General features: G+C 41.8%; 1 protein-coding gene across 3 annotated transcripts in view; it reads left to right on the top strand.

Annotated features, from left to right (window-relative positions):
* Retn (retained) overlaps window positions 1-24562 on the top strand; it is a 136829-nt gene that overhangs the window by 71857 nt on the left and 40410 nt on the right. For all 3 annotated transcript variants that reach the window (XM_072006440.1, XM_072006441.1, XM_072006442.1), the window contains one exon: window positions 17809-17881. In XM_072006440.1, the coding sequence (XP_071862541.1) occupies window positions 17809-17881 (73 nt within the window). The remainder of the gene's footprint in view (window positions 1-17808; window positions 17882-24562) is intronic.

Raw genomic sequence — 24562 nt, 5'->3', positions numbered from 1 at the left:
CTCTATTGTGTATTTTTCTTTCGAATGAATTTTTAGTAAATTCTTATACAACACGATAAATAATAACGAGACTGTACCTGCTATTGGAAACCAACATTCCAATTACGATTCCAAATTTTTCAATATACGACGCACAACCTTGTCTCGAAACATATTTTGTTAACAAATTTTCAATACTCCTGCTTAATTCTCTTCTGCGTTTGTTCCAACGTTCCATTCTTTGCCAGAGATTCGTAATAAAAGTTCGACCAACTCTCCGAGCAACTGCACGTTAATATATAAATAAGTGAATTAATTTTCTCGGGTATGAGAGGAGTTGTAGAAACAAGTTGGTCGCTGCAGGGCTACCGATAAAGTTTAAACGATGCCCTAAACGTTCCTCGTTACGATAATCGTTTAATCATCCCGCGATACGCGGTATCCGGGTGAGCGCGACTCGACCGTTCGCCGCTGTAAAACTCGTCTAGAATCCCATAAACGCGCTCGGTAGGCCTCCTAATTTCGATGGATATGGTCAACAAACGTCCGGCGGATATCTTTTACAGGAGCGACCCGCGAGAACCGAGCGAACAGAGACCGACTTTACAAAAGTGCCAACCGGTGGCTTTTACGACGATCGAGCGGCGGACCTCACTAAAAATTATTAATAAAAACGTTCTCATCGGCGTCGCCCCTGTAAACATCGCATTTTAGATGTCGTATCCAAAATCGTAAAAGGGCGCTGGGCCTGGCTACGTTTTTCGGATCTACTCCGTTCGACCAGATCGAATCGACTTTGCGTCTTTACGAGCCTGTTCCCCTGTCCCACGAGAGGACAATGTCCCTATAGTGTTGAGTTTCGCGAGCAACACCCGTCTAGATTTATTACGCGCGGTCGATCTCTTCTTTTTCTATTCGTCCGTTTGTTACACTTTGAAACGTTTGCGAAAGTTCGCCGAACGAATGGATGGAAGATGGCGATATTGTTGAAGAAATACCAGGATCTTTATCGACCGTGTGCACCTTTACCTTTTGCTTTGCGAGTCTGATTCGTACCATAAGCGACGAAATTGCAGAAGGATAATTTACGATAATTTGCACCGACAGACCTCTATAAAGTTTTATACTCGGTATAAAGACTGATATTGTATGAAAATCGTCCATTAGCATACAGTACCGTATGCAAAGAAAATCAGATTCATAGATTCACAATAGAGAAAGTGTAAAACCGCGGGGAAATCAGATTCAAGTTCGTATTAAACGCGTTACGCGATAGCCGATTATTTCTTCGTCGCTTTGAACTTTGAACTCTTTATAAATCGAAGGAAAGATATGTCGAGCGAAAAGGCAATTACCTCGCAGCGATCTCGCGGTCTTTACACGTCTATGAATCTCAAACGCTATCATCGACACTTGGCCAGTAGTGTCGTCCACGTCGATGAGAACCAATCTTGCTCCGAATCGATCGCGTCGATCTTGTAACCCGTTCTTCTTCGTTCTCTCCCTCGTTAACGAACACGAATCTCGAGATATCGAAACGAGGGAACAGCTCCTGGATAATTGGTCGCATTTAAATATCAATTTTCGGGCTGGCCCCCACGGTGTTAACCCGTTTCGCCGGGTCCGAGCGTCATTATGCGTTCAAGGGTCGAGTATAGAGTAGCGGAGTCAGTGGTCGAGGGGAGAAAGCGAGACGAAACGATAGAACGAAAAGAAGGTTAGACCGGGAGGGATAGTTGATGAGAAAGGGACGGAAAGAGGTGTTCGGACAAATAGAAACGTTCACTTTGCTCGGCTCGAGAGACTGTTCTGTGAGGTCGCCGGCTACATAGCGCTGTCGTGTAAACACGCGCTAACTGCCTCCTCTTGCCGACGCCGGTCGTCGTCTCCACCCGCCTCCTCCTTTTCTTGCTTCGACCCTGCTCCTTCTGTCGCCTCCGCGGACCTCGATCACCGCTATCGTTTCTTCGCTTCTCCAACGTTCCTTCGTTGTATTTATTTGTGCAAAATCGATTTTGAATTTTGGCTGCAGATTCCTCTTTCTGATATGATACTCCTTGAGTGCTGTTGCAACGTCGTTCGTAGGATTCGATTGGAAATTGTTCTTGCGGATATTCTTTCAGCGTAAAACGTTCCTCGGCCGCTGTTATTAGAATTTTAATTAACAACATGGAATTTAATATGTATGGCGAATGTCTGTATCTAAAGTCATCAACGAACACGACTGAAATTCGTATGGGTAATAGTCGAACAATTTTTCTCCCTGCTATTTTTCCTTCCTACGATAGGAACTCATTACGCTCTGCTATTACTCGTCGAACGTTCTTCGCGATAATCAAACGCAGCTGAAAAAGATATTCGTCTAAACAATTATATCTACTTTTTTTTTCTTCTTTGCAATTTAATTTCCAACTATATATTTAGTCATCAGCAAACGAATCGTCATCTATATTCGTTTCTTTTCGTTTAACAACGTTTAATAGTTACGAATAGTTAGTTATCAGTATCTTCATTAAACGCGGAATACGTTTAATTTCAAATATCGTATACACGAATGTTCGTATTACGTACGAACTAGACGCTTAGGAGGTTAATTGGACGTTAATTAAAATTTCGTTGGAATAACTGGAATTCAGATAATCGAAATTCTACGATAGAACGGATAGAAGTCGGAGAAACGTTGGCAATTGGAAATCGCGAGGCTGCGTGAAACTTTTATCGCTGGCCACTGTCTAATTCGATGGCTAAACGTACGCTCGTTAGATCCCGATAGGCACGCTTTATAACCGTCGTAAGGAACTCGGTATTTTCGAATATTACATCGAGTAATGGAGGGGATCCTTTCACGGTTCGATAAATTCCCATCGGTGAAGAATCGCGGAGGCACGAGGAACAAAGATGGCCGTTGATACCGCGGTCAGGAACGACTGTGCGTTTTGTATGTTCGTTCGATTAGCATGGCGGTGCGAGTTGTTTCGCTTCCTCGTTAATAAGAGAGCCTCCCCTCCTGTATTTCTCTTCTTCCCGAACCGTCGATCCTTCCTCTCTTTTTAGTTCCATCTCTGTCCTCCTCCTTCTTTTCTTCTTCTTCTTTTTTCCCTTACTGATACACGTAATTCAAGCCAGACGCATAATCTTCCCATGGCTAAGTCCAGGTAATTGCGTGGCCGTGGTAGACAATGCCGTTGCTGTGTTTCGCGTGGGACCACGGACTTCCTCGGTCGTAGACCGACTTCTTTACGAGAGCGAGTCTTCCGAGGGAAAGAACGCGATGCCCTATCGAATATTTTTCGCGCTATCGCGATATCCGCAGGAATAGGATTCAAGGCCTTTTATTTCGAGATACCCGAAACCAGTGATAGACGTTACAACGTCTACAGCGAAATTTAATTCGATCGAACATGGACGAAATTAATTAACGGTATAATTGGAGCATAGTAGAAAATACATTTTTTAACCGTATCCGGTAGCGTAATAACAATCTTTTCGCGTCTGATCGAATCGTAAACTCGCGAAGTTCGTGAAAACGATTTTCACAGAACAGGTGAATTTTCCTTCGACGGTCAGACAAGACACAGATTTTTTCTATTAATTCTAACTTGCGACTATTAGCACGTGTCGTTATTTATAGGATTGAACAACAAGAGATTCAAAGGTGGGGTTTTAAAGAAGATATTACTCTATTGTCGAAATATCGCGAAAAACATCGTGTATTTCGTGCGATCTTCGAGCAGCGGAGTCGAAGAAAGACTCTGTGCAGTAAAAGAAACGAAATTCCGTTGTTCGATTTTTTAATACGACGACCAGCCAGCAATACGCGAAAGCTCGAACGGTCAGCGTTCACGTGGCAGGAAGATTCGAATCGACTCGCGAAATAATAAGCTCGCGAGGGCAAACCGTAGCGGAGAAGGCAAACGATACATAAAACTTAACCGCCCTGTCGTAGATATTAATCCTATTACACGGTCCATTGAAATAAATTACGATATAAAATCAAACTCGTTCCACGGGTGACGGTGAGAGATCTCGGTCCCTCGGGGTAGAAACATTAATCGCCGTTGCAAGGTCTCGCGTTGCACCGCGCCGGCCATCGAGCATCGTTGCTGAAGCGGACCAAGATTCGATTGCAGCCGTGTTTCTCCGTCCTCCTTTATCTCCCCCTCCCCTCCGTTTGCTCTCGGGCCCATCCGTTCCTTCATTATTTACGTCTTGATTTATTATAATCGAAGCTCAGCTGCGTTTGATCCGCACCGAGGTGGGCCTTCCTCCTCTACCCTCTGTTCTTTTTCTTTTTCTCGCCTCTCGTTTTCGTGCGTTTCTTCCGACGTGCACGGTAGAAACGCGAAACTGAGAAGAGTGGGACGTGGTCAGAGGCTGCACCACGAGTAACACCACTTTTACCAGTCGTATTTTACGTCCAACGTCACCAACGTTAATCGATCTTCGCGTACTTCGTCGTTTCGTCTTTCACCTGGTTCCTCTCAATCTCGCGTAACCCCGCATCTTCAGTGGCGCTGTGATTCTTTTCTCGCAATTAGACCGTAACAACGTTGACGTATGGCTGAATTATAACGCTAGAGCGATTGATTATTCGTACGTCGTCGTGTCACGGAGAAATTCGGGATACTTCTTTCGAAAGAGAAACCAAAGATACAAGCAGAAACTGAAAGAGATCGTGACAAATAAGAAGGAAACAAGGAATATCATCGATCAAGGAGGATAATCGAATAACTTTGTTCTCGTTTGAGAGTTCATTTATTTGGGATTACTTGACAAATATTGAGATTAAACAGGGACGGCAAATTCTAGTCAAAAGTGCCACAATTTCCCTCGACTTCTACTCCTGTTTCCAATCTTACTTGCGAGGGACCATCGATTTTTATATTCCGACTTTGCACTCGTTTTAGGCATTCGTAATCTTCCAAGAAGATACAATTAATTACCGTACGATTGAAACGAGAAATCACGCGTAGCAACAACTCTTTGACTTTGAAATATTTTCCAACGGCAGACAAGAGAACGCAACAGTGTTGTTAATCGATGTTACAATAATTGAAATTCTGTTACAATACGACTCGCTGGAATTCCATACGGATCGATTGAAACTCGAACTGCGTTTCTATTACTTCTGTGTCTCTTCCCTTCTTCGTTTGTCTCTGTACATCGAAACGATAAAAATAAATTCGAATTACGCCTGTGTGGCTCGTTGCTCGTGTTCTCGTTCCCACACCACACGAGTAATCGGTCGACGAGGATACGACGGTGACCGTGCGGACATCGCGGCTTTATCGCGATATCGCGATCAAATTGGACGAGCTACCGAATTAAATTTCGCGATCGTAAATCTCGCGCGGTGGGCATCTCGTTATCTCTCGGTCGGATTTGACGAAGAAAAAGAATTCGGGCGACCGATCGTCCTCTCGCCGAGCAGAGGGAAGTTATTGGCCGACGATACACGCCGTCTTACCGGCACGGTTGATAAAGGAGCTGCAGCGACGAAAGATTAACGCGCTGGTTAACGCGTATTTGCACCGGGTCTCTGACCCCTTCTTCGCGCCACGAAGCGTTTCCTATATCGTCCAAATTGAATTAAAACGCGAGTGCGTTTAACCATCGAACCACCTAGACTGGATTTTTTAGATTTTACAGCGAGGTACTGGTCTATCCGAGTTAGCCGAGAGTCGCGGTATCTCGATATCCGATATCGAACTTCGCATGGGAAAATCGAACTTGTATACGAGACGACGCGTTACGAACGTATTACGTTGTAATCGATGACAAGACCGCGCACGTTTATGCATTTATGGGACATTCGAAAGTGAAGCATAATGTTACGTGTATTTAAAGAAATTGTTTCTAATAGTCCACCTTGGTATTCCTTTCTAACGATCGATGCTGTGATCTGAATCATTCGCGTTGTTGAAACTTTCCCAGTTCGTGAAATTTGTCTTGTCTTAATAGTCCTAAATAATTTGGTAACGCGAACGATGACCCGAGTGGCAGTTAGCGTGCTAATATTAAACAGCGATACAAACTTCTGGACGCAAGCGTAGGCAGCAATTCCTCGCAACTTTTGTTTCCATATTGAAATTTCTCTGGTAGAAAACCAAATTTCTCGTTAATCGATCGGTGTTTCGATGATCCACGCGTTAACGATAATTTTGATAAACACGCTAATGTTCACGTAGCAGAGAGTATACTTTCAACGATGTTGGAGGAACAAGCGAATGAGAATCGATTTTTGCGATGACAAAATTATACTTGTCGGAAAAGCCCGCGACCGGTTAACAAGAAAAAGTAGCACGAGACGCGGCCGTGATCGCCGGTTACGTTTGAGATGGCTGCAAAAAAGCGACGACTCGCTCGTGCCAGCGTTGAAGTCGGGAGAGAGTTATGTGACAAGCGACAGCCGTGTCTTTCTCGCGTGTTCGCGCTTCCTCGCATTCTTCCATCCGGGCGATCGACACGTCACTGCGGGGCAGAAAATAGGCCCGGGTAAAACGTTTGAAAAGGAAGCGGCCTGTTCCGCTTATTAAATCGTCCCTCGAACCGCTTTTTCCCCGCGATTTCTTATCGTCCACGCTGCTCGTGCGTCGTTGCGTAACTTCGAGCCGACCGCAAACGCCTCTATCGAAGTACAAATATTTGATCGATCGAGATATTCTCCGAATCGCGATTAATTACGCGCGTTTCCTCGTCGAATTAAGAAATCGCTGCCCTATCGCGCTATATCCGCTCCTTTCGCGATAACGATCTTCCGATCGCGCGTATCAGCGCAAAGATACAATGCGGTTAATCTTCCGCCGTTTTATAGATTCGCATAATACAATGGAACGCGTAATTGTACAAAGTGATTCGATCATTGAACAGAAAGTAAATCGTTTTCTTTTTCTTATTTAAAAGAATCAACGTCTCATCGAGATGTGACTCATCAGCGACGTGTACCGCAGGTTAGCGATAGTTTAATGGAATCGTACAGGTGTTTATCGCTTTGGATAAGTTTGAGAAGTTTCTCGACGTTTCTTCGTATTATCGAAGAATAGCCATTTGGGAAGTTTCGCCTGATTTCGAGAGCTTTTAGTTTCTTTTCACAAAAATGTTATATATGTCAGAATGGGTTAGAAGAGGAATTGGCACGTATCGCAGTGAGTTGGAAGTATTCCCTTTAGAAGGAATTTGCGAGCGATTCTCGTGTGACCAATACGAATCCTGTTTCTTCTTTGGCAAATCTTAATTCCGAAGGTCGGATGAAATCTTCTTCTCGGACGAACGATGAGAACGTATAAAAGCGATTATTTGTAATACCGTATTCTTCGATATGCTTGTCACGTTTTTATATTAAAGTTGAAAATCTTCGAGATAGCAGATCTGGGAGCGAAAAATCGAGAAATCTTTGTAGTCAATGGCTTTTGTTCAGTGTATGGAAATAAAATGCACGAAGTATGCGAACAACCAGTTGCCCATCAACCATGAAAATTATGGTTTGCCTACGTGTTAAATCAAAATTAAACCACGACACGTGTGACAAATTTGTAGAAAGGGTTACAAGAATAGGAAACGATATAATTTACGAACATTTCGTCGAAAGGGGGTTTATAAATCGTACAGCTGGACCACGACCACCAACGATCATGTTCTCGTGAGCGTGAAACGTTCGGGAACGTGACCGTGTTGAACGTTCGAGATCGTACGAAAGTCCTTGCGGGACGGGGTGACGAAAACTGACTGGTTCCGCCGCGGAGAAAGGAAGAAACAGCTTCGGTGGAGATTATTAGGCGGTCGACATAAAACGTGCTTAGGTGCGATTTAATATTTCCAGCTACGGGCATAAAATCCCCGGCGTATCGGGGACTCTCTCCATGAGAGTGGAAGGACGCGTAGGGACCACGAACTTCGCTCTTTATGCCGTTCCTTCTTTGTGACGCCGACATCTGGCGTCATCGAACGTCAACCTTCTTCTCGTTCCTTGTATTTTATACCCCTTCGTGTCGTAAAAAAAGCTCTCGACCTCCTTGGTCGCGCTATAGACGCGGCCTCTTTATTTGTGTTTTCAGCCCGGTTTCGGGATCGCGGGCCCCGAATTCATCGGTGACGCGTTCCAGATCATTTTCACCCGTTTAATATCTCAATTTCATTGTAAACATCGAGCCGGTGCGCTTTTATCCTCGTACGATATGAGATTTCGTAGACGAGCATCTTGCGAGACAAATCGTTCGATCTCGCCTTTTGTAAGCTTCTCCGGGTACGATCAACGTCCAATTCCTTCAGAAACTAATTAATTCGATCGTATAAATTCATTCGTCACAAACAGAGATGGCATAAGCAAACGTAGATTGTAAAGTGAATTTTAACAAATATTCGCGTTTTTATAGATACCTTTCGATTCACGGAGCTGGTTCGTAAAATTCCATCGAACTCGAATAAAATTTACCATTGGTAGAGATTTTCTGCGGAACGTAGGGGATAATCTGTGAAAGAAGGTTCGTCGAACGCATTCGAGTCGTCGCTCGAACGTTTTCTTCTTCTCTTTTCATTTGTCATAAAATTTCATAAACGTGGAATGTAAAATTTGACCAAATTCGAACGAATCGTTGTACGTAGATATCGGAGATTTCTTGTGGAAGAAGGATCGACGAAAGAAGGTTCATCGAACGCGTTGAAATTGTTCTTCGAAGGTGACGAGAAGATTTCGTTTCGGTGTAGCTCGCAATCATCGGGCAATCACCGCGAGGGGATAAAGAAAGAACGTTGGAAGAAGCTTTCGAGATGGGCGAGGGCGAATCGCTTGAAAAACGTCAACGATTCCTCCTGGAAGCTGTAGCTGGTCAAAGGAAGGCGAATGAACGCGAGGAAAACCTCATTCGGATTAGAGGCTGACCAGGGGCAGGGAGAGGGGGGTGGGAAACCTCTTCTCTTTCCACGAACCGATATCGTTCGAATAAAGCCGATTGATTTGGCCCCGATAATGGAAACTCACCGATTGTGTCCTTCTCCTTTGCTATTAGGACGCCACTTTGTGTCTTTCTGCCTCAATACACGACCATACACCTTCCACAATTCTTGATAATATTTGGTAGAAGTTAGGATACACGGTGCGGAATAAAATCATCGGACACATTTACGCGTTTGTACGTTTCATATATTTAAAGGAAGAAAATGTACATTGTAAACATTGCAAATCAACTAATCACTATGCGAAACTCAATCTTTATCGTGGTATTACGCGAGTAATTTGTCGATCTATCGGGTCTATAGGATTCTTCGCTCCCATTTGCTGGATCGATGTAACAAAATCATACACATAGTAGCAAGGTATTAATTATTTCGAGTAACGTATTACGATAATAAAGAGTACCATAATCTGGATATTTTCAATATTTTTGACACCTATAAAATCTATAAAGCCTGTAAATTTCTCATAAATGCATTAACATGCAGTCTGATCGTATCACGTACCTCTTACAACTTTCCAGAATATATGAATGTTTATTAAATCGCTCGGAAGATCGCGAGATCTTCGTGGAAAGTCACACCGTGTTCAGCATAAACTGCAATTATCCGCGTCTCCGTGAAATCACGGACAAGGGTCGCCGTTACTATTGGCGCAGCGTGTGATCGCTCGCGCGAGAAACTGGCAGCGGAGACAAAACCAGCTCGATATAAACGAATCCGGCTATTCCTTCGGATATACAAGAGGGCTGGTCCGCGTCACGCTTATTGCTTCTTTGCCGTTAGTACAAACAATCTGCGTTTCCTCGATATTTCAACCGGCATTGCGCGTAAGTTTCCGCGAATTCAGCTACCCCTGTCTTTCATTTTTCGGCGTATCGAATCCTCCACCGATTCTGGGTATTCTAATGACTTTACGAGCCATTTTGCGATCAAAGGAATCGAAAGCCTAAACCGACAGGTTTAAACGTAAATATCCCATTTTTCGTGGTTATCCATTTACAATGTAGCGCGAGAGAGATTCAGGCTAATAATAAAACGCGATGATGTGAATAGTCGTCGTCATTCGTAATGCAATTATGAAGATTTGCATATGGAAAATCGAAAAAATGCATCTTTTGTACTTGGTGTACAACCAATAAGTTTAGGGCAATAAGTTTTGTGAACGTGGGTGTGATCGATGTTTGAAAATTTCTCGTAGACAACGTTGTAAGTGTAAAAATTAGAAAATGTTCTTTTATCGTATAATTTCCCACGTGTCGATGGGAACGCTATAATGTTTTCATCTGTCTTTGATTGTTAGCGTTGAAATTCGAGGTTGTTTTCCTTCAAACAATTGAGATGCGTATCCTCGTAAGCATAACTTCTCGCATTCTTGTTCTGTAGTCTTCGCATAGAAATATTGTATTTAATTAGTACGTGAGTCGATTAATCGATGGAATATATATTTCGACTATCGTCTAAGAAATATCACAGGATAGATGTCGTGGATGTCGTAGACGACCTACATGAATAGCAAAGGTCTACGCTCTCCAGCAATTCCCAACATTACGAAGGTTTATAGAAGCGTAACGCGCTTTATATACGCTATTCTCATCGTAATCATAATAATTACCAGCGCTATCTTTAATGCCCTGAAAGAGGATAATGATAGCGGCGGCTATTACGACCGCTCGTATAAACCGCGATCTTGATATCTCCACGTTTCTTTCTTTTCCTTTGCTGCGAAGAAGATAGGTAACGTTTACAAGCATCATCCTTGCCGAAAAAGTTTTAACGAGAAACGCGAATTAATCGGAGATTCTCTTCAATAATCCAAACACAGTCGCAAACGGAATTTTCTAATTGATCCAGTTGCTTCTAAACACGTTTCGGAGTATTCGAAATTTGAGAAACTTTCTTTAAAAAAGATTTCTTCTGTTATGACGATCATACGTGATTCCATAGAACAATATAAAACAAAAAAAACGTTGTGCATCAAAAGAAACTCTTGGGACAACCTAATACGTGCCAGGTATATTTTCTAATCGAATCGTACTGAAATTTTCATTTACTCGTTCAACATGAAAAATTCATCCTTTCAAGTAGCCAAGATATAATTGGCAAAACGTGACTCGCAAAGAAAGATTTGTTTCGCCGCAGTTAGCTGCAGCGACGACTGTCATTCTGTGATTACGCTTCGAATGTTTTATTTATTTTTGCATACGACGTGCACATTGTACATCTGTACATCTTTAAGATTCTCATAAAGGTATATAAGAATATCCGTCCCGTGTAATTACGACTGCCAACAGCCAAATAGAATGGAAGCGAATTTTCATCGCGCCCACGGAGCTCCTTGGCAAGTATGAATCGACTCGCTTCCGTGTCAGAAGCAACGGCCGAGCATAAAACGCGCGCGGGGCCAAGTGCAGCAACTCGTAAATCAACGAAACGGAAGAGGCGTTGTTTGCCTTCGCGAGGGTTATTATTTATCGATTCTTGACCGATCGACTTTTCCTGACCACGGTGGCAAAAAGCGACGCGACTGGTTCGCCACCACGCTTCGTTAACCCTGATCCTCCGACCCTCTTCCACTCCGTGTTTCTCGCGACTCGCTCATGTTGGAATGTCGTGTAACGCGTAAGTTGTAACGTGTAAACTGTCTCGATTCTCTCGACTATCCCACGAAAGTTCTTCGAATCGCGCGAAATCTGTTTAATTACCAACGACGAGACAAGATACACGTGGGATTGGTCGCGACTGTAAACGTTTTCTGGTCGATCACGTCCCATTCGACTTCGTTTTTCAATGAATATGTAGATGATACCTGGAGGAACATCGTCGAGCAACGCTGCAGAAGCAGTGCTCTCGTTGGAATACCAACGAGGAATTTCTTGTTGTTGCACGTTCCATAAAGTACTCGACAGATATTAACTTGTAGAAACATTTTGTCTATGTCGAAACAACGTTGCGTTTGGATATTGTTTCAATTTTAAAGCAACATTTGTTCTTTCGCAACGGATTATTCAGACGTGTACGTAGCAGATGGTTTGTACGAAGTTGCGGATGATGGATGGTGGAAGAAGGCTTGTTTGTTATTAATACGAATAAAAGAAGAAATGAAAAATGCGAGTTTGGCGAAGTCTTAAAGAACGTCGGAAATTCAGCAGCTCGCGACTTTTAAATACGCTGAAAAACGAGCACATACAACGGACGGTCATGTTCGGGACTTGTACCGATTTCGATTGTACGATATTTACTTCAGGACATTGATCCTGTTGTAAGAAAAATTGACACAAGGTATAGATGCGACGTATCTTAAAGACGTATTGACATATCGTAACGGACAAACAAGTGTACATACTACTAATACAATCGTGTCAGCATCGACAGACTGCACACACCGAAGGAACATTTGTTTCTGTCGCGACGCGTTACCGCGTGTCGCTCATACGTCTTTGATGTTTGCCGCTTCGATCCGTAACAGGCAACACGGAGCAACTTTTATTCTTTCTTTACTATCAATGATAGAAACACGGAGGAATACGGAATAACAGCTATCGACGTTTTGAAGAAACGTGGAATAGGAAGAAAAAATTGGTCGTTGTTGTTTCGACGGGGACGGGCACAGCTCAAGGAACATCGGCCAAGTGTTTGGTTTGCGTTTGTTACAAAGTAGAACGGCTGGACGCGGAACAAAATAGAAGAAAACGAAGTCGAGGCGTAGATAAAGCATTCTGAGAAGCGCATCGACTCCGTCTTGACCTCGACAACCGACCACGAACGCATTATTTAAGGCTGCACCCGTTTCCGTTTCGCTCGAGACGCACCCTTATAAAAGCTTTTACGACCGGAAGTTGACCCCGTGTTCGCGGGGGCGCAGCGAATAGGTATACGGGTGTCGGTGCGAAAACCAGGAGACTAAGCATCTAATTACATAGTCAAGCGAATGTAGCTGGCTGCTAGAATTTCCTCTTGTCAACCGCGTAAGCACTTTCGAATCTCATCCTTTCGTCGATGTAATCTTTCCTCGCTAGTCTTCTTTTATACGTTTCCAACGACTCCGTGAAAGACGATTGCAATCTGTCAAAGACACCGTGCAAACACGTTTCCTAGAGAAACGTTGGCAACGGTACGTTCTACCGTTATCGTTGTTCCTTATCAGCCGGAAGAGCAGGATATCTGAATCTCGAAGATGGTAGAAAGAGCCGCGCATCGATAATTACTCGTCGTAAAAGTAACGACGTGTGGCGTTGAAACGGCGCTCTCGTCTCTCGCGAATCGCTTTTCACTTGTTCGGCGAATTTTACGGTGACCTCTCTTCCGGATCGTGTTCGCGCTCGTAAACCCGGTCGCTCGATGAAGATCGCGAGTTCGTGTTTCCTTAGGCTATACATAGTTACCGCGGACGGGTGTTATAACGAATATCAAAGCAGTCAAATACACCGACTACGAAAGTATTTAAACACTTGTCGCAGGAAACTTTTATTTGTATGCGTTGTGCGAGCTATTTTGAAATTTCATTGCCACTGTAACGAGACACGGCTGTCGCTGTTATATCGGTCAAATTTCAGGCCAATTTGAAAACGTATATTTATCGCAAATATATATTTAATAAAAGATTAATGTACGGTACGAATAGTCACATCGAGGATATAACGTGGAAGCGTTATCCAAGTATTAAATATTGAGATTTATCGATACAGTGGATAATCGACCGTTTAAATACTTTTATCGTCCCTGCTAAACGATACAGCGACTAATATAATTTACTATATATTTAATTGCGATTTACTGAAATTATTGGAAAGCGTCGTTGTCCTTTCAAATGTGTTCCTAGTACCGGAGAACTCAGAACCAGGTTACACAGAAAGAAAGTTTATGAGAACCCGGAAGGCGGTTTACGAGACGTATCAATCGTGCGAATGTGTTTGCATCGCGATCGATAGATCGATGCAGGTGATAAATCGATCGACTGTCCCCATGGCACAACGACTGAACGACGCGACGATGGGATGCTAACGATAGTTAATCGTCCGGACGATAAAAGCGCAACCGTATCGCGTGGTCGATGCGGAGGATCATCCCGTAGGACGTGGCGCTAGCAGCGGAGTGTACATCGATCATCTGAGCGGGTTGCGTCCCTCCTCTGCTCGCAGGGACGAAAGTAACCCGATCAACGTCGGCTGTATCAGGAATTATTATTCACCGGCCGTCAGTCGATGAGAAGGAGAGGGCGGGGCCGCGAAGCATGCATCATCGAGAGCAAATTCCGTTCGCCTCTCTTTATTTTACGGTAGTGAAGGATAGGGGAAAAGATACGTGGAAGAAGGAAGAGACGCGAAAGTGTAAAAGCAAGAGCGAGAGAAAGACGAGAGCCGTTCTACCCGATCTTCACGTGGCTGCCGTCAGTCCGCTTAACTGTAGATCAATCAATATACGCTGGTTGAACCCTCGGACTCTGTTTTCTCTCCGTTGCTCCCTGGCCTCGGTCGGTTCGTTCCTCTTTCTCCGACCTTTTACCCCGTCCTCTCCCTCCGGCTGCCCCTAACGAGCTCATCGCTCGTGTAGCCAAAGAAAAAACACGAGAAAGTGGTACAAAATGGCCCTTGAGAAATGCCGTCCGTCCATCCGTTCGTTTGTCCAGCCGTTCGTTTCAACGCTGTTGCAAGGGTGGATGAGGTGGAGATCGAGCTAGGGCGTTGCCATGAACACACGATGGAATGTATGAATAAGTGGGCCGCGATACGCCGGCCATTTCGGAGAACGAACGCGTGTCTAATTTTCGTTCTTCGATCTTCCTCTATGAATCCACGATAACGTACAGCGCTGTTGGCGAGTTTCCAGTATGTCAGAACTTGAAGTTTCATAGGCGAACACATGTCTTATTCGTAAGAATAGCGTTTCACCGTATTGGAACTAATTAATCGTATATAGAAACGAAAGCTGCTCTTACTCCGAAGAGCGCGTCAAACTTTTAATCGCGATACACATCGATAAACGTCAGGGCGTCTTTTGGTTTCGTATAGGCTGCGATAAATAGCTTACACGATCAAGGAATTAATTATTGTTTTTTCGTTCATGCAAATTAAGAGTCCAAAGATTTGCAACAGCTATTGACAAGTGTTCCAAGACTGACATGACGAATTACCTCGTTGACTATCCTCGTGGAAAAAGTTTTACATAAATTAGACGCAAATTCAGATAATTTTATCTAGAATTAGAATCGAAATTTCGGATTAAGATCGGAACGAATATAATAGAAACGAAGATACGCGTATCAGAATTGGTTGAAACAATGATCGTACCAGATATGAACACGAAGGAATTTAATCTATCGCGTAATTGATTTTTATTGATTTTCGTGATTTTTATTACAAAATTCAATATTTATTTAAGACTCTACTTATCTTGTCTAATCTCTGCCTATCTTTACATAAGCTTTCAAACGAGATAATAATTCTTGAAGATTCTAATAATTTCCCCACTCGTTTCCAAAGTTCTGTATTCGTACTAATAGTTCGGAACGTAGGTGTATTTGTAAATTGTTTCGCGTCTATATCGCCCTTTCTATGAACAAATCTTGCGATAATAGATAGATTTAATATCGTAGGCGTTTCCATTTGTAAGACACCTGTCCTTGCCAAACGTATAATACATACACAGTGGATAATAGACGCTGCACCGGAAACAGCTGTATTCACGCGTTAAACGTATATGTTTCTACTGTTGCGGATCATCTTTTTGAATAAGAAAAAGAAGAAAACGATTAACTAATGCGATATTGAAAGTCAGCACTATAATCAATAATCTTTTGTATCGAATAATAATCTATAGATCCGTGTCGTATTTGCACATCGATTGGACTCTGCCACGGCAAAAAAATCTGGCGAGAACTCAGTTAATATTTTCTGTATTTTAATGGTTTCAAGGAAATACTTATTAATTGCAACTGGTTGCGCGCAAATAGCCTAGCTTGATGTAACAATCATAGGAAAACGTTGATTCAGAATGCGCAAAGTTATAAATAATTTTGTCACCTTTGAACCATCGACAGATTATCTCTTCTACATTTATATCTACGATTTCACGTTTTTAAAAGATTATGATGAATTAAAAACGATGCGTGGTCAATCGTTGAATAATCGTTGAATAATTCTCAAATTTCTCAATTACAAATGACGATTGCGGAGAAAGGACGTGATAAAAATTCAACGATTCGATTCCGCGTTGTTAGAACCGTGGTCTTATTTCACAGCGAGATTAAACGTGCATTTTTTCGCCCTGTAGAACATTTCAAAAATTCCAGGTGCAAAATGTTCTGCAAACGTACCGTCTATCCTTAAGAAGATTTGTATCTCCGAGGCTCAGCCACCAAGTGACATAGAAATTTGAAAACCGCGATCTTTTCATCTCGTATAATTTGCGAGTTATAAATCTGATTGGTTGGTTTTCGTCTCTCGGAAACCATGTAATACCATGTACCAAACGAGAGAAGTAGACGTAAGAAACGACGATACCGCGTATATTGATTGTCGCGCGTTTTAAAATTATTATTCGTGAGATGGTGAGATGCGGCTCACGTTTTGTTCAATGGAATTTATCGTCCGGGCAAATCTACGAGCGAACAGGGATAGGAAATTCGTTTAAAGAACTATTACCGCCCGTGCCAACAGCAACAACGACTTAAATATTGGGTCAGTTCATAAATTCGCGTGTCGGAAGCACGTGTTATCCGGACGATGATCCAAGGTAACATTCGACTCGTGTTCCTAGCCGTTGCTTCTATTAAGCGATCGTTTGTCTTAGTCTCTCTCTCTCTTTCTCTTTCTCTCTTTCTCTCTTTCTGAGACGATAGAACGAAACGCGTGCTACGTAATTTCTAAAAGCGGAAATCGCTGGACCGTCGCGTTTCGCGCTGTTTATCCTCGACCAGTGACACTTGTGCAGCTGTCGCTTGAAAGAGATAAAGGAGTACAGAGATTGTTTGAAACGGTTTGACCGATCGAGAATCAAGGGAAATTAGAGCCACGGGAACGGCAATTACTTCCAATAGCTGTTCACCGGAGTTGATAGCCAGTGGAGGAAAAGAAACGATAATGGAAACGGTGCTTAAGGGGACAAAGGAAAACGTCGACAAAAAAGGGCACGAGAGAGGAAGTTGGGTGGGGGATAGCTCGTATTATAAAAGCAATTAGAGGGTCCCGGATTAGATATAGCACATCGTACATAACAAATATGATAATACGGACCCGCTAGCCCGAAGGGAATTTGGCTTTGCCTCGGTCGAGGGGGTTTCGGGTTATGAGGCAGGTTAAACGGAATCATTAATAATCGGAGCTAACTAATCTGCCTGTCGCTATGAGCACACTTGTTTCACTCCTGTTTTTATTAGCCCGGCTCGAATAACATTTTATTCGTCGTGGAATAGGGAGGGTACGTGCATCGAGAAACCCCGCGTATCGCGACAACGTGTGACGATCGACTAACGGATGAAAAATTATATTGACGTAAGGCATGATCGCGAAAATTAAAATTAAAAAAGCGTTTCAATCCTTGCAGGTATCGTGCATTCGGTGTTTCGCATTTAATCACGTTATTAGAATACTTTACTCTCTGTCTCTCTCTCTCTCTCTCTCTCTTTATCTCTCTCTCTCTGTCGTGATAAATTTTTCAAACGATACAACGTGTTTTTTTTATAATAATACGCTATTATATCGTTTTATGAAAAGCAGCTGCGAACCGAGACTTACGTCACTAAAATTTTGATCCAGACAATTTTTCATCGTGTCGAACATGCTTTCTTTATCGTTTTGCACCCAGTTCGAGAAAAGTAAAATACTCGACGAAATATTGCCATGACAATATGTTCACCGTTCTCTACTTTCATCGTTTCAGCTCTATGAGATTAACGACGATCCAAAGAGAAAAGAGTTTCTGGATGACCTCTTCAGCTATATGCAGAAACGGGGTAAGTTCTTTCTTGCAACTTGTTGTTGTAGTTATTGTTACTATGCAAACTCGTACTTATATACGTACATATACATCGTGCACAGACGAGACAGACAAATCGACAAAAAGCAAATGATAAAATGTATCGCGGTTCGAAGCAAACACGCGAAATGGTGCCGTGTTCGTTAAACGCGTCCCTCCGTCAGATCGCGTGGTTTTCTTCATTATCGTCTGATCCGCGAATCGGTCCCGCGGTAATTAATTTTGCAAATATTGATCGTTCCGATCGACGTTCAAGGCCGATTCGTCGCCGGATCGACAAGAATGTTCGCGCGCAGCTCGACTTTTCGTCCGCACGGACGAAACCATCAGTCCTCGCATTTGTCTCCATCGCAGAGGCGAAGACGTATTGCGATCTCTTGGCAAGCGGTCGCGTTCCGTGCGAGCCTACGATCCTCTCATAATCTCGCGTGCACGTCCAACAAGGGGACGCCTCCGAATCCCGAAACGAATCTCCGGATTTAACCTTAGACCACCTACGCGTTGAATCGCCTGTTCCTTTTAAACCAACGTCTCCGTGTTACTCCGTTTTCGCTTCATTTTTCACAATTTTTCCATTTTGACACGTTGAACGCGATCGCCTCTGGTCGCTGTATAAAAATATATGCAGCTGTTACAAAAAAGATTGGCACGAAACTTCGGCAGTATATAGCGCTTATCAAAACACGCATAAGAGAGACTCGATAGAAATGGGCGCGAACGCCCGTAACGTCCGAGTTACGCGTTCATCGGCGAAGCAGAAAATGTCTATTTATATAGAAAGAACATTTTCTCGAATGTTTCTTGATTTGTTGTTTCTTTGGATAGCTTATGACAAGATTCTCTCAAACTTTTGTTTTTCTTCTTTACTTTATCGTAAGTTAAAAATACGTATCGATCCTGGATCTTTCACGATTTTGGGAATTACCTTTCAATATTTTAGTCTCTCTTAGCCAGTGATGTATGGCACTGTACAAACACATTACCCTTGCGAATCTGTTGGATCGTGCTGTTACAGACTATAGTTGAAAATATCTTACAGCTCCGAAATTGATGATATTTGAAGTCACGTTTATTAAGAATTTTCTCGCTTGTCTTAATAAATACCACGTATTCCTAAAATTTAACCTCAACTTTTTGAAACATCCTGTATATCGATACATATCGCGCGCTGCGCATTCTAATGGTATAAGATTAATTATCCTTTCTATTGATCGTTTTATTTCGAAATAATACACGATCCGTGCGAAAGTCATCGGTATTTGTAATGAACGCGTTGATGGATTTCTGCGAGAACTGAATGGAAAACATGAATCGAAACGAAGCGGTATGTTGGTGAAAAATTAGTTGAAAATGTTTCGTCCGAGTGAAAACGATATCTACCTGGCTATATTTAACCCGCGCACCTGTCGGCTGCCGCTGCATTGTCGCGCGACATTATTTGCATCGTCGCGCGAACTTCAGAAACCGTGCCAAGGTATTTAGAATTCGGTGAACATTCCGCGCGCTCGCGCTCGAGCTTCGAGCTTGCGTCACGATCGTGCCATACGATCTCATCTGAGCGCAACGAACTTTCCACGTTATTGTCCTCTATCGTCGCGCTCCTTAACCTATGTATGCGTCTCGATACTCGATAGATACGTCGAAGATCATTCATCTCATTCTGTGCAATTAACCCATTCGCTGGCAGACAAATTTAAAGCGTCTCGCTATGGGCGCTAAGATTTTAATTTGGAGAAATCATGGAATTTTACAATATATATATTTTATTATACGAATATTATTATATACGATTTTCGTTCATCCTTCCTAATAATTTCTAACTCAAACTTATTCCGTGACCAATTGCAATCAGTCTAAAGTTGTAGCGTAAAGTACGAGATATCTGGTAATCGGCAGTAAATTAATCCTTGGACATCAAACCTTGTTCATTGCAAATGCACTACGTTTCTGAAATTTTCTTCTACGTCTCTACATTGATAAAGACCAGAGGAGATGCTTCCTATATTAACACTTAGTTCACCGTGCATTTTTCCAAGTATCGAAGACCAATGTTCGTGACTCAAAAAACAAAGAAGTCTAAAAATTACTTAAGTGGTCAATTATATTTTGCGGTGATGATTTTCTTTAACGATTTCACATATTGTTTATACAAAATATCGATTTAAAAGTGTATATTAAAGGTATAGAAAGATGTAGGTAAAATTAAAAGCATTAAAGATGACTAGAGATAGATAACACGGTTCGAAGGTGAAATTAAAAATTCATAATGCATTTTAATATTCTTTTACATTCTGATATCTTTCGATTATAACTTATTTTGTCTTATCTGATAGAGTAACTTTTTAATTAATTTTAACACTACTACATTGGTGTGTTTTATTATATACCGTACTTTATAAAAGCAGAAAAGGTGGCACAATTAATTGGGTATAATTCCAGGTAAACTATAACTGGTAATAAAAAAAAAAAAAAAAAAAAGAAAAGAAAACGCGTTGCCAAAGTCAAAAAAGGGAGATCTCCCCTTTCGGTTGGCTAAGTGTTCACGTGACTCGATGCTATTTCAACAGTTGAGTGTGTATCTTGGATTCGGTTTTTATTAGGCGTCGTATAAACAATCGTATTGCTATATAGGCAATTGTTTGAAAACAGACAACATCGAGAATATCAGTGGAACGAGACATATAGCGATGAGCGTATAAATAGCAACATTTTATTTTCATACCTCGTTTGAAACGTATGTGTAGTTTATTGCTAAGGTAATTTATTATGTTTGGAAATAGAATATTTTCAAGATTTGTAATATATGGAAAATGTATATCGCGTTTTGAGTAAAAATTGCAATATCCTTTATTGGAATATATAAAAATTATATATAATAATCATATAAATATTGGAAATGTATTTAGAAATAAAAATACCAATAAAATTATCAAGAGTGTTTGAATGCATCAATTTGAGTTTGTACTTTCGTTAATACGCTCATCTCTGTATATATCGTGTACACTATCGTTTACGAACATTAGAACAACGACTGCTTTTATACGAAACGTGATAATTAACTTATATTATCGAAAGAATAACGAATCGACTAGAATTTTATCTTTATACGATTGCGACCCAATGTACACAGCGAAAATTCGTTGCGACTACTTGCAACGGTTATGTATATATGTATGATAAACGAGGAAGAATGTTAATGTTATCTAAGTTAAAGGTTATCGAACAATATTTAAACGAATTAAAATGATTCTTCATAATCTGAAATAAGGTTTTCAGTTTACATAGTTTCTCGTAAGTATCCTAATATTTATGAACGGCCACGTATTATTTATATTCTGAGTCATTCTGGCCCAGCTTCGACGTTGCTAGAAAGTCCGATGTCCAAGAATTAACACGTTTACCACGATTAAAATATAGCTACCGTTGTGTATTATTTATATAGCTTTCATCAGAGAACCGTTTATTTTAAATCGTAATACGTATTTATTTTAACACATTCGTCGTCGTATTATTATTGTTATTCTCAAATCTTGTCATCGTGCAAACTTAAAGACGCGACAGCTACGTCAATAATATTGCCTGCAATTAGGATCTAATAATAACTAAGATAATTGAATGGATGCAACATATGCGTCAGTAGCAGCAAATGTGTTAAACACGGAGTTAAACAGCGATAAGAGCAGCCACGAACTATTAGATAAATTAGAAAGTACACGCGATAAGACTTGCCGAGAAATTTCGACGAAATTGTGTCTGGGAAAAGGATGAATTTTGTCACCGCGGAAATTACGAGGCGTTATTCACGGTATATACGCGAACGTCGGTTAAAGAAACGAAGCACACGTGCGACCCGCATCTCGTTTCCTGCACACGTGGATTCTCGGCAGACTTCGCGCCTAGCCGCATCCGAACGCCTCGTAAACGTCCACGTGGTTAAAAGGTTCGATAATACGTTGCATCTGCCTCCGTTAGGCCGGACGAAATTAGCTTCTAAGCTCGTCGAAACAACGGAACCGCAAAGTCTTTGTCCTTTGTCCGCTCTAGAGAAATAAATCCAGTTGATTCCGTCGTAGACAAAATTTCAATTTTGTTTTGACGGTAATTTAATCCATTAAGCACTACGTATAGTACACGCGATATCATACATTTTTCCCTGTGGTCTACCTTTACGCATATTCGACGAACAACTAGATTCCTCATACTATCAATTTGCGTTCTGTTAAATTAAATTCTTCGATCGTTTGAATTGTCTAGTCGACAACAGATACGGAAGAATTTCTACAGGGAGGCTATGTTAAAATTCAATTAAAATCCTATTTACGTTCGAATAACACGATTACTTTCTGGATCTAACGTTCCCGCAAATTGCAAATTAACGATGGGTTTTAAAAAAGAATCCGTATTCTAAAGCAGAGACATAAATATTCATATACGGATGATAGTTTGTCTGGCATCTTCTTTTACGAATGGAAATATCGAATTATTCGGAAACGTCATTTTAGATTTAAACGGTCCATTTACTACCTTTGTATATGAATATAACCTTTCCGTACGTTAATTCTTCCATGAATAACCGTTACACGATAGAATTAAAGAACAAAAGACCGTAGGTGTCTCTGATTTTCTGATAATAAGAAACCCGTTGACAAGACGAATGGAAGAATTAAGTACCAGTTGAAAGACCGGAAACACGAGCTTCTAATTTTAAACTTAGTGACCCGATCGTCAACAACCATTCGCACAAAGCACCAAGCGTCTTCTGTTTCCTCCCTTTCGAACGATAATATTATCGCGTCTGTCCCCGTGAAATATTTGGAATAGATCGGATCTGCATCGTCGTTCCTTCTGGTAAAATCAATTAAACAGGTTCTCGTGCACCGATGTTGTGCACGATAGTGGTGGAGCGATTAAACGTACAACAAAGAGCGCGTAGAGGGATGGGAAGAAATACGAGGGAGAGGGCAGGGTCGATCGTATTTCAGAAATTATATATCACACGGACAGAAGTGTGCATCGTTGCTAGTATAAATTTCCAATCACCGCCGATTGATAGTCCGATGATGCGATCTTTACGAGGTCGATTAAAATCGTGGTTCGAAAAAAGGGGTACGACGAACAGCGACCAGGGAATATAAAGGAGCGTATCAGGGGGAAGAAGCCCGAGCGAAAAGACCAGGGGGAACCACCCCCTGCAGGGCCCGTTATTGTGCCGACGCGAACAATGATTCGACGTTAACGCGATTCATAACACCTCGGCCACGTCTGTAGATATAAAAGACCATTCATCACATCCCGCTACATTAGTCGAGCCATCGACGATTCGTGTTTGTTATCGACTTACCCTTTCAGCCACGCAAACCCATCTCGTAGTTCGCGCGCGACGCCAATCAAATTGATTACCGTGAATCGTCTCGAATCGAACGAAACCTGTTAATTTGCCGAATTTTAAAATTTGTTAAACCGCGAAGGCCCCTGGTGCGACGTAAGTACGATTGACCGAAAGCTGACAATTTCAAGATCATATCGCGCTATACGTGGGTGGAAAGTTGGATAGTAAAATTCCGATTTATGTATGTACGTACATGTATGGATGGTTATCAATGAAAGTCTCGGTATATTCTAGAAAGGATTGCTTTTATTCAATTAAATTGGCTATGTTATTGCGTCACTACTCTAGACGTATAAAAATGATTGTTGTTAAATCTTCGATATTAAATCTCCACTTCTTTCACCTTCTACGCTTTGCAAAATTTTAGGCTTCCAGAAAGTCTACAAGTATTCTGTAACATAAATCATCGTGTTTATCACGTGCTGGAATTTTTTAAGTATTTTTTCACGATACCAAAACAAGGAAAAGAGATTGCAAGCGAATAATTCGAATTTTTCCTGTACTCTCTGGATCAAGATAGACGATGGAAACTTGGTACGAGATGTTGTTACGTATGGTGTGTGTATGAGATATTCTCTCGCGATATGCATTGTATCGAACGATCCATCGCCAGATAAATTCGATTCGATTTAATTGGCTGCGCTCTTTGTACGAAGATTTCTACACTAGCTGTAAATGACCAATTTGTAGATATTATCGTTTTAACTGGTACCGAAAATATACGTGTCCTATTTATAACACTGGACCATAGACCATTTTATTACACTATAAATCAATCACACCTGTATATTCCTTCCACCAACCAGCTTTCCAGCCACGAACAGTGCGTTGATTTGTCCGCTGAAACAACTCCGAGCAGCAAAAGTACGAAGAACCGGGACACGGTCTTCCACTACTGGCAATAACGATGGGATTATCTTAATTAACGATCGTAAAGTTAATCATCGATAGAGAGTTTTAGTCCAGCATCTTTATCGCCGCGACCACGAAAGGACACCGAGCAACCATTCCGCGAGCTACTTATCTCCGAATGACCTCTAAATTCAGCGAGGTACTTAATAGATATTACGAACTCGTTTCGCAACAAAGTGTCCGTTTCGTTCGTATATCAAACGCGCCGACGAGCCGAAGCGGAACACACAAATTCGCATAAGCGGAACATAATTGACGACGATAAGTTCGGCCCGCGGGACGATATCCGTGGAACCGGTTCGTGTCTACCGACGACACCTTACAGATCTATTGAAACATCGTAGATTTATTTCGACG

Source organism: Bombus fervidus, chromosome 7 (assembly GCF_041682495.2).
Source record: "Bombus fervidus isolate BK054 chromosome 7, iyBomFerv1, whole genome shotgun sequence".
NCBI lineage: Eukaryota > Metazoa > Arthropoda > Insecta > Hymenoptera > Apidae > Bombus > Bombus fervidus.
This window is presented reverse-complemented; position numbering and strand designations above follow the sequence as displayed.